General features: G+C 46.7%; 1 protein-coding gene across 1 annotated transcript; it reads right to left on the bottom strand.

Annotated features, from left to right (window-relative positions):
* Window positions 1-5,293: 5,293 nt before the first annotated feature.
* On the bottom strand, window positions 5,294-9,796 carry LOC125528218 (putative E3 ubiquitin-protein ligase RF298). The gene is made up of 4 exons (XM_048692718.2): window positions 9,606-9,796; window positions 9,399-9,429; window positions 7,197-9,292; window positions 5,294-6,021 (listed from the first exon to the last, which is right to left on the bottom strand). Exons 3-4 carry the CDS (start codon window positions 9,273-9,275, stop codon window positions 5,488-5,490), a joined length of 2,613 nt encoding a protein of 870 aa, XP_048548675.2. The 5' UTR covers window positions 9,276-9,292; window positions 9,399-9,429; window positions 9,606-9,796; the 3' UTR covers window positions 5,294-5,487.
* Between the last annotated feature and the right edge of the window lie 1,854 nt (window positions 9,797-11,650).

Consider the following 11,650-nt stretch of genomic DNA (forward strand, 5'->3'; position numbering starts at 1 on the left):
GCGGAGCATCCTACGGACATCACCATGTCAAGAGTCCGTTTGGCAAGTGACACGTTCGACATCCACTTCACATACACAAAGGCGAATCATCTCCTCTACGCATGTTCACTTGACCCCTTCGAGGATGGTATACTACTTGACACTCCACTCGTGTGCATACATAGGTATTGTCGGAACACTACGGACGACAAGGAGGAGTGCGAGCGCAAGCGTACAACTACACCATCTGTGAGGGAAGCGTGGAAATGAAGACACAAGAAGAAGAGCTGCCGAAGAAGCTCCAGCGAGCGGACGTCCGGACGACACCGGACGACCAGCCCCTCCCAGCGAGCGGACGTCCGGCCCCCACCGGACGATCGGCACATCTACACCCGAGCCAAATTAGCGGAAGACCGACGACACCGGACGACCGACGACCGGACGACCGCCAGCTACCGGATGTCCAGTGCCACCTCAACCGAGCCAAAGTGAGCAGAAGTCCGGCAACTACCGGACATCCGGAAGCCCACGAGCCACCGGACGACCGGTCCCCGGCGGACGTCCGGTACCTGTCTGCGTACAGAGATCGGGCCCGAGGCCCATGTGTCCCTCTCCCACTTACCCCTTCGTGGACCTAGACTATATATACTTCTCCACCTCCTCCTAGTTAGGGTCAGCGTTGTGATAGCTCATTTGTGAGATAGAGCCTCCCTCATCCATACGGATCTGCTCCACGAGAGAGACCGCGGCCTCTACGGAGAAGATCCACCTTGGATTCAAGACCCCTCATGGGAAGACCCCCTCGTGGATTCAAGACCTCCTCACGGAGAAGAACCAATTACCTCTTGTATCGTCCTTTATTGACTTTGGATCGTGTATCTCTCTTTGTGTTTCGGGGATCTAGCACATGTGTGATCGTTCTTGTTGGTTTGAGTGTTTCTCTCGTGTTTTCCCTCGTGTTTCCCCTCGTGTTCTTCGTGTTCCTTGTTGGGATCTTGTAACACCCATGATGCGGCTATATCTCCCACGTGTCGGGGCACGACTTAGAGGCATAGCCGCATGGTAGGTTTGTCGCAAGAGGGGTAATCTTCACACAATCCCATGTACTGAATAAGAAAAGGGATAAAGAGTTGGCTTACAATCGCCACTTCACACAAATACAAGTTAAACATACATCATCCAGAATACAATCAAGGTCCGACTACGGTACCAAAAATAAAGGAAGAAAACCCAAAATGCTAGATCCCCGATCGTCCCAACTTATAAACTCCCTAAACTTTCTGGTTATGCAATCAGGTGTTGGGGATACAGGGGAACCATAACATCTCACCCAAACTAACAAAATAACATGCTAAAATGATTTAATTCACAACTAATTAACCGTAGCTCAGATTTAAATAATCTTTATATGTAAACGGGGTAGAAAATTGCCTAGTTTAACATGGTGTACTTGCTTTGCATGTTTAACAACTCTAAAATTGTGTTTAGGGCAGAACAGTACCAAATCTAATATATTCTCATGAGGACTTTCCGGACTTGTTGCTTGTTGTTCCGGCCTCATTTCAACTTGCCTAGATAGGTAGTTTTACTATGCTCTACCTCTTGCCATGTTTAACAACATTTAATATTGTTGGGTACATAAACGAGATCGAACTAAATAATTTGAATGTGGTGGTCCATCAATATGCAACTCGTTGCATATTGAGCTCCACTTAATTTGTAGTGTTGTTTGTTGCACTTTGTCATGCCATGCTTCATTAAATCGGACATGCATCATACTTGGTTGTGCATCATGCAATGTTTATGCGATGGTTGTTTACTATGTTGTTTGCTTCTTTCCGGTGTTGCTTCTTCGGGTTAGTTCCAATAACGTCGCGTTTGTGAGGATTCGTTTGACTATGTCCGTTTGTCTTCTTCATTGACTCGTTCTTCTTCCTTGCAGGATCTCAGGCAAGATGACCATACCCTCGAAATCACTTCTATCTTTGCTTGCTAGATTTTCGCTCTGTCACTATGCCGCGATACCTACCACTTGCTATATCATGCCTCCCATATTGCCATGTCAAGCCTCTAACCCCACCTTCCTAGCAAACCGTTGATTGGCTATGTTACCGCTTTGCTCAGCCCCTCTTATAGCGTTGCTAGTTGCAGGTGAAGATGAAGTTTGTTCCATGTTGGAACATGGATTTTGTTGGGATATCATTATTATATCTTATTTACTTTAATGCATCTATATACTTGGTAAAGGGTGGAAGGCTCGGCCTTATGCCTAGTGTTTTGTTCTACTCTTGCCGCCCTAGTTTCCGTCATACCGGTGTTATGTTCCTTGATTTTGCATTCCTTACACGGTTGGGTGTTATGGAAACCCCTTGACAGTTCGCTTTGAATAAAACTCCTCCAGCAAGGCCCAACCTTGGTTTTACCATTTGCCTCACCACCACCTACTTTTCCCTTGGGAGTCGCGCTCCCAAGGGTCATCTTTATTTTACCCCCCCCCCCTCGGGCCAGTGCTTGTCTAAGTGTTGGTCTGAACCGGGCAGCCTGCGGGGCCACCTCGGGGCAACTCGAGGGCTGGTTTTACTCGTAGCTTGACCTATCCAGTGTTGCCCTAAGAACGAGATATGTGCAGCTCCTATCGGGATTGTCGGCACATCGGGCGGCTTTGCTGGTCTTGTTTTACCATTGTCGAAATGTCTTGTAACCGGGATTCCAAGACTGATCGGGTCTTCTCGGGAGAAGGAATATCCTTCGTTGACCATGAGAGCTTGTGATGGGCTAAGTTGGGACACCCCTGCAGGGTTTGAACTTTCGAAAGCTGTGCCCGCGGTTATGTGGCAGATGGGAATTTGTTAATGTCCGGTTGTAGAGAACTTGACACTTAAATTAATTAAATTGAATCAACCGCGTGTGTAGCCGTGATGGTCTCTTTCCGGCGGAGTCCGAAAAGTGAACACGGTTCTTGGGTTATGTTTGAACGTAAGTAGTTTCAGGATCACTTCTTGATCACTTCTAGTTCATGACTGTTGCAGTGCTTCTCTTCTCGCTCTTATTTGCGTATGTTAGCCACCATATATGCTTAGTGCTTGCTGCAGCTCCACCTCACTACCCCTTTCCTACCCATAAGCTTAAATAGTCTTGATCTCGTGGGTGTGAGATTGCCGAGTCCTCGTGACTCACAGATACTTCCAAATAGTTGCAGGTGCCGATGATACCAGTGTAGGTGACGTAACCCAACTCAAGTGGGAGCTCGATGAAGATCTTGATCGTTGTTTTGTTTCGTTTCTGGTTGATCAGTAGTGGAGCCCAGTTGGGACGATCGGGGATCTAGCATTTGGGGTTTTCTTCTTTTATTTTTGGTACCGTAGTCGGACCTTGATTGTATTCTGGATGTTGTATGTTTAACTTGTATTTGTGCGAAGTGGCGATTGTAAGCCAACTCTTTATCCCTTTTTTTATTCAGTACTCCCTCCGTTCGGAATTACTTGTCTCGAAAATGGATGTATCTAGAACTAAAATACGTCTAGATACATCCATTTCTGCGACAAGTAATTCCGAGCGGAGGGAGTACATGGGATTGTGTGAAGATTACCCCTCTTGCAACAAACCTAAAAATACGGCTATGCCTCTAAGTCGTGCCCCGACACGTGGGAAATATAGCCGCATCGTGGGTGTTACAGATCTGCTCCTTTCGTGAAAGATCGGCCATCTAGGGTTCCACCCTACATCATCTTTTTAACCCGCTTTGGAAAAAAAATCCTTGAGCCGAATCACCAGTTCTCAAGACTGTCACTAGTTGAAGCCTTCACATGAAAACAAGTCAAAGTGCTTTTGCAAGTTTCTCTAGCCGCGACACACTACTTGAGTATGCAGCTGACGAAGCATGGTGGCGTAGGCCGTGATTAAACTCGTGGCGTACCCTCCCGGTTTTACCACCGAGAAAATACATCTCAGTAACCAAGTCTTTCACTACGAGCTATCGTCGAATGTGTCTACCGCCACCAACGCCACCGAAACATCATCATCGATGCCGCTCAAACACGCCGCCGCCACGATATGGGCGAGGAGGGTAGGAACTCACTTTCTCTCCCCAAATCAAACACGTCGCTGAGGGAAAACTGTGTTGATGATACCAATTGCCATGCCCTTTGTTGGATTCGAGATCAATTTGGTAGCTGGGATTCTAGCAAATCTCAGAAAAAGGTGAAATATGCACGCGAAAACAGAGGGGTTAGAAAGTTTTACATATTAAGCATATCTATTACGACGGAGGGGTTGGCTTATATAGTATAGCTGACAATGATAGAAATGAATAAACTGGCAAGTGAAAAGATACAGTACCGTAAATAATAACCCAGGTAGAAGGCGAGCCGTTCAATCTTGTTGTAATATTCGATCTTGACCGTCTGTTAACTGAAGTATTATGACACCCATAACTAGAGACGACGTGGCCTGACACAAGCACCACAACTTGTTTCCTTACCTCACGGGTCTGTAAGTCAAAGATCCAAAACCGTGCACTGTTTAGTGGGCCCGTGCTCATAGTTTTCTTAATATTGCACTCCGTTCCCACTGTTCTTTCTTTTTAGAGTACTCCAATAGCTTTCTTTATTTTATTAGAAGACACTAAAGGGCATGTTTCACGTCACTCTGCTGCACGGCTCCACCGAGAGTGGACGGAGTTGTAGTTCAAAGTTTTGGAGCAGGCCGCTCCGCAGATTCTAGGAGCCGGTGGATTACCAAACGGAGCCTAAGATCAATTTGCAAGAAAAGATGTGGACACTACAAACCGAGTTAGCCCCATGTTTGGTTTGGCATAATGAGCTTGCCGCATTTTGCCACGCCACAAGTGAGGCAAATCTGACCGAGTTAGGCCCCTTGGTTCCCGATGATGACCATCTCCAGGTGAAGGCATACGGTGTAGAGCCGAGTGCACCGAGCTAATCCTTGGGGCGACAGTCCCGCTCCAGCGCCAGAGATCCATCGGAGGAGTCGGGGCTTTCGTGCGTTCCGCGCTTGCTAAAAAAACACCAGGCAAGCACCGCAAAAAAGGAAACAACTCCAGCCAAGAATACCCATGGATGCCAGTATTCCGGCAAGCTCACGATCCATGTCCAGATCCAGCACTGGTTGTCGGACAGCTGACAGGGGCCACATCCGTGGCTCCCATTCCCTTATCACCAACCGCTGCCAACTTCACCCAGGAACCAGAAATGAACATGCTAACAATGGACCATCCAGTCCGGTCCAAAACTACCAGACATTGCCTGCATCAAAAGAGAGGGTTAGCAACACACAATCCACAGGGAGGGGTACATGTCCATATAAACCAACCATCCATTATCCAACATCTTTGGGGGGGTGTACGATGTCTCGACCAAGCGTTATTCTTCCGACCGACACTCGTTATTCTTTTTTCCAATCTCTATCAAATTCAAGCTGGGCAATCATCAAAAAGAAAAGGAAAAATGGGTATAGCCCGACGCGGATGCAAAATCTCTCTCTTCTCACTCAGCAGCCCGCGGTGCGGGCGCAGACCCTGCGCTGGATGAGGGTCCGGCACGACGGGCACTCCTTCATCCCCTGCTTGACGTGGAGGTCGTTGCACTTGGCGCAGACCACCTGGTGGGCGCAGGGGAGGAACACCACCGACATCTCCTCGCTCAGGCACATGACGCACTCGCGGTCTCGCTGGATGTCGTCGAAGTCGAGGTCCAGGGCCGCCGCCCCCGCCATCTTGGCCAGGATCTGCGCGTTGCCGCCATTCTTTCTCCCCTCGGAGAGACGCAGGGCGCAGGTCTTGTCATCCGTTCCCCACTTGGGAGCAGCTGCCTCTGAAGCGTCCAGGGATACCTTCAGCTGCGAGATCTGCTGCTCCAGGGCACGGATCTCGCTCTTGTATCTCTGCATGTCGTTCTCAGCTTTGAGGTGCAGGAAGTTCTCTTCCGACCTCAGAGATGTCTCAATCTGACCCCGCTCTTTCCTCTCTGAGCTCACACAGGCAATTGCCTCAGTCTTCCTAGCCTCTTCCTGTCTCCATCTTACCTGCAAGCATTCAACAATGGTTCAGGTCAAGATGGAATACACTGGATCCACGGGTTGTACTGCATTGTACAAAGTAACCTTCAACAACTTCGGCAAAACATGACATGAGAGATCAACTTAAAACAAAGTAGATGTGTATGCAAACCATGAAAGCTAATGAAAAACATGTTACAAGCACACACGATTTCTGTTTTTAAGCACATAGAATGAATTGGTCATATACTCATATTGGAAAATAAGATGATGAACTTTATAAAAGAATAGGATAGTAACGCTTATGATGCTGGTTTAAGTAGCAGTCTAACCTAAGCCACCTTTCTAGTCCTATTGTTGCTTTAACCCACTAATCTAGAAAGACACAAGTCATTTCCTGTTTTGTACTGAAGTGGTAACCTATTTTTATATTCCACCCTCTGAAAGATATTGAACAAAGCAAGGACTTAAATCACATGATATGAGTCAACCAAACAAAGGTTGGAGAGACGCTGCAGAGGTGCTAGTGATGGAACCGACTTTTTACTCTGTTTAGAGTTTAAACTATAGAACTTACCGACAATCAATAAAAGGTAATTATACTATTTACCCAAATCAAAATTTTACTATTGGGAGGAGTTTAATGAAGAATAGAGATATACCATAACGTTCAAGTAGCTTCTTTCCTGCCAGCTATATGTGAAATACTAAATATGCTTACAGCATTCACGGCATAACAACCAATTAGCTACCATTTATTATGTAAACTTCTAAACACCCTCATTAGTATGCACAGAAACAGAAAACAAATGTAAGTAAATAAAAGACCATGAAGCGAAACGTAATGAAATGCATAACCATGACCGCATCTATTAAACGTACCCAGCAAAATCAACACATACTAAAGCATGAAAAGCATAACCATGACCGCATCTATTAAACATACCCAACAAAATCAACACGTATTAAAGCATATACTTGGGAGAGGCTCCTCCTAATATTTAGAAATTCCAGTGCAACCTAACATCAGTTTTGTGCAATGTTTAACTTTTTCCTGTTTAATAATCAAACTGTGGAGTATATGTCAACTAAACCACATGAAGTACATATAGATGTGAAGTTAAAATATGAGGCTTGCATGTGTTTCATAGATATTATTTACTTCGATGTAGAAGATTACGAAGAGGCAAGGTTGTAAATACCTTGAGTTGTTCCTTCTTCTCTTTAGCATGCTGAAGTTGTTGCTGAACCCGAGATAGTTTGCTCTTTTCAGATGCAAGCTGCTCTTGCAACATGGCTCTCTCAGATTCCCAATGCTGGGACCTTTTAAGACTGTTCTCATCCTTCTTTGAAAGCTCCACAAAATTTGCTGCAGACTCAGCTGCGTGCCGCTTTGCGGCTTCCATCTGCATCCTAAGTTGTGCATTCTCAGCCTCACGCCTACGAGCAGAAGCATCTGCTTTATCCAGTTGATTGTTTGCCCTAGAAATAGCAGACTCCATCTCTAAAAGCTTCTTCCGAGTGCTCTCTTCCAGACAGTGCCTTTCATCATGAAGTCGGCTCGCCTCTTCCTTCTCTTTCCGAAGTGACTGAAGCTCCTCCTTCTCTTTGGCAAGCCGCCGTGTGACCTGCATCACCTTCTCCATAGCCCAGTCTGTCCAATCCCTCATATGTGCTTGCAACTCTTTCTGCCTCTGGACAAGAATCAAGACCATTTCATCCTTCTTATCTTGTGGAATCCAGACCTTCTGATCCTCATCATATGCAAAGTTAATTTTGCTGCTAGGGTCTACAGCTTCAGCACTAGAATCATGATTCAAAGAAGGAGCAGAACCATCGCTTGAGGAAGGTAAAGGCAAAGGCAATGGCAACGACAATGACAATTCTGTGCTAGCAGCTGATGCTGGGTCAGTGTTATTGGGGGCCTTAGCATCAAATGATGGAATGGAGGCAATGGTACCAGTGGCTGTAAAAGAAAGGTCAACTGAATATTCTGACCCTTTCATGCTTGCAGCAAACCCTTTGGCAATTTTTGATGCACCTTTCAAGCTACATGTAGCAGAATCTGAAACCTGCCTGCACTTCCTCTCTAATGCTACAGTCCCACAAGAGGTATACTTGCCAGACCTAAGAGATCCTTTAGAGCCCAACGCTCGGGAATTCTTATCAAAGCTCATTAACTTCTGCCGGTGCAAGGAATCCCTCTTAGAGCCTCCCCTCTTGCTAGGGAATGGCTTGTCATCCTTCACAGATTGTGTCGCAGCAGCAACAAATGGTTGATCCTCTGAATGATCAGGCGTAGCAGCCGGGTGTTCTTTTGGCTTAACATTTGGTACCACAGGATGCATCTTGCCAGAGACACATGGCTTGCCACTTGGCACATTCAGGTTCACTGGTGTTGTGGATGAATCAGCTTTCACAGCATTGTACGTGCCAGGTGGCACTGGGGTAAGTTTGCCGCGGAAAGTAACACCAGTCTGTGGGTTGGTAATAGAAACCGACAGATCGGAAGTTGGGGTGGGTTCATAGTTCCCCACAACTGGCTGTGCAATCACTTGAGCACCCACAGCCGGAAGAGGAGCAGCGCTGTAGTCCATGGCACAGGCATGGGCTACATTCATATCTGACATGAGCAAGCAAAACATCACATCGCCTGTGGTGTAGAACGGCTGGGCCTCATTGACCACCGCAACCAGGCTAGCAAGCACAACCTGCTCAATCTTCCTCATGTCCTCAAGGGAGGAGCCATCCCTCGGTAACATGTCCCCCTCGGACTTGAGCACCTCGACCGCGGCCTCACTGAACCCAGCAAGGCTCTCCCTCCAGCTGTACTGTGCGGCTGCCCTCACGACCGCAGCCCTTGCGGCAGCCTCTGAGTAGCCCATTGTGGTGATCACACCGACAGCATTGTCAAAGGTTGTATCCAGACTCTTCAGAAGGATCTCCTCAAGCTGTGCCTCATTTGGGTCACTCCAATTCACATACCGCTGACACTCTAATAGCTCCTCCGCTGTGGCGTGGATGCCTTTGCAGGCATCACAGGTGCTCGGGATGAAGTCTAGATTGGCACCCTCAGCAGCAGCGGCGGCCGCCGCCATGGCAGCCTTCTCAGGCGACATAAACTCAAACCCCACGCAGTCCGTCGTCAGCGGGTACTCCAGCCCGAAGGGGGCCAGCTCGCCGGACGGTGGTTCGGCACGGAACTTGCGCTTGTTCCTGCTGGCTGCCTTCTCCTGCAAGGTCGACCCCGACGCCGCCTCCTGGGTCGCGACGCTAGACATCCGAAAGGCCGCTCCTTCTGCACAGAAATCAAGTAATTCACCAACAGAAACGGCACCAGAAAATCTCTCAACAGCCAAGAACACGAAGGAAAATTCTCCACGGACGGGAAGGATTAAACTGACCTTGTTCCTGGGCGCCGAATCAAGGAGAACCCTGGAAAAAATCGGAGAAAAATACTGTGAGATTCCGGAAGCTTCAACGAATCACGAACCCAATATGTACTCGTGCGTCGCTAGTCCTATAGGATCAGAAGATGGGGCGGGGCGAAATCCTTGATCCGATCGGGCGCGGCCGGAGCCGAGATTGGGCGGACGGATCGAGGCACGTACCGGGTTGGATCGGCGGGAACCGAGGCGGGCGGCGGCTGGTGATCAGAGGAGTGGAGAAGGGAGACTACGGCGTATGTATGGTGTATATAGAGGAGGTGGGAGGGAGGAGGAGATTAGAAGAAGGGGGAGGAGGCGTCTGAACCTCTTGGGGGTAAGAACCGTAGAACGCCTGACGAGGGAGGAGTCACGCCATTCATCCTTCTTCCTTGGCCACCAACATTCCCCCCCTCCAGTTTTCTTAGTTTTTTGCAAGAAGGATGCCAGATTGCCACCTACATGATGACCACCTAGGTGATGTCCTATGTGGAACCACCATGATCAAGGGCTGACATGGGGCGGGCGGCTGATGTGGCGAACCGACTGATGAGGGTATGATGTGTTTGAGATGGGAAGATAAATTGATTAGCATGAGTGCAGTGAGAGTGGTCGGCGACGACGTCTAGGGTTTGTTGTGGCGGTTGGAACCACCATGATCAAGGGCTGACATGGGGTCGGGCGGCTGATGTGGCGAACCGACTGGTGAGGGTTTGATGTGTTTGAGATGGGAAGATGGGTTGATTGGCGTGAGTGTAGTGAGAGTGGTCGGCGACGACGTCTATAATTTGTTGTGGCGGTTGCATGGCTTGGCGGGAGATGCTGGCTCTGCATGATCTAATCGGTTTGTTTATAGTAGGTCGGTCGGTGCGTGCAGCAGTTAATTTTAAACAGTCAATGTTTGGATTGGCTTGGAAGTGGGACACCGGATGAGTAGGTTATGTTTTGGCTAGTGTACACGTGCGAGATTGGTCCACAACGTTTAGGGTTAGCTATATATGTTGCTGTGTGATTCCGTGAGGAGCAAGACTTATAATTTGCGACGCATCAGTGTCTGTAGAGGTTGAGAGTAACGATTACATGGCCTGACGGGAGAATGTATCTCACTTCATACCGAGCACAATGATCTTACAGATGTGAGACTACCTAGGTGATGTCCCTTCTCCTAACTGAAAAAGGACCATAGAATTTGTCCCATTTTATACAATTTTTAACTTAGTGCTTACTCTGGAAGAATGATAGTTGCCTCTTTTATGATGGATCAGTTTAGCGGTTGTACTTAATTTCGTAGGGTAACTAATTTTTCATAAGTGCCATGGCAAGAAGACTTTTATAGCAACACAATACATCTCTAACCAACATCGACATCAAAATGTAGATCAAGATACAATGTGTTCATCTTGAATACCCAAAAAATGGTATGGCCACGTAAGCCGACACCTTGGTCATTTATTTTGACATGTCGGTCTTTCATTGGTGAATACACGTCATCATCTATAAAGGGGTTACCCATAAAAAAATCATCTATAAGGGGGTATCGTAAAGTCGGTATCCATAATAAAGGAGAGAAATAAATGAGTACAAATCTTTACAGCTGTTGATGAGGCGTTTCCACTTAGAATTCAATATTTTCCTTTTATTTCTTGAGAGCAATAAATTATGGTCTAAATAGAATTTTGTATCCATGCAAGCTCATAAATGAGTACAAATCTTTACAGCTGTTGATGAAGTGTTTCCACTTAGAATTCACTATTTTCCTTTTATTGCTCCAAACCAACAAATTATGACCAAGACATCATTTTGTATCCATACAGTCTCTCCAAGCATATATTTCTAAAGATATATAGAAAAAAGAATGTCGTAATTGTGATCATTGTGCACGAAAAAAATTATTTTCTTTTATTTATGGTAAAAAGCTAATGTACCTATCCATCTGCTAACATGGTTTCCACATGGAATAAAATGTTTATTTCCGTTGCTATGGGTGTCTAAATAAATAGAATTTTCAATCTATACATCCTTTGTAAACATATCAACCATTGACCACACGAATTTTCATCTCATATATTGTTTCACTCAATGGCGTCGGTGTTCTGCACCAAAAAATTGATGCAAGAATTTGTTTTGTAACAATATAACAATACTAATGATTTTTCACCTTACACATTACATGTGTTCTAGTATGCATATAGGTGGAGGGCTGACTAAGTTGATTGACATGGGCGGTGGTG

Source organism: Triticum urartu, chromosome 1A, assembly GCF_056163025.1.
Source record: "Triticum urartu cultivar PI428250 chromosome 1A, HENAU_Tu73, whole genome shotgun sequence".
NCBI lineage: Eukaryota > Viridiplantae > Streptophyta > Magnoliopsida > Poales > Poaceae > Triticum > Triticum urartu.

Bases quoted from the DNA above. Each gene is read 5' to 3' on its own strand.
- LOC125528218 (XM_048692718.2), bottom strand. From the start codon at position 9,275: ATGTCTAGCGTCGCGACCCAGGAGGCGGCGTCGGGGTCGACCTTGCAG. The intron at 6,022-7,196 runs GTATTTACAACC...GAATGCTTGCAG, and splicing joins AGAAGAAGGAACAACTCAAG to GTAAGATGGAGACAGGAAGA.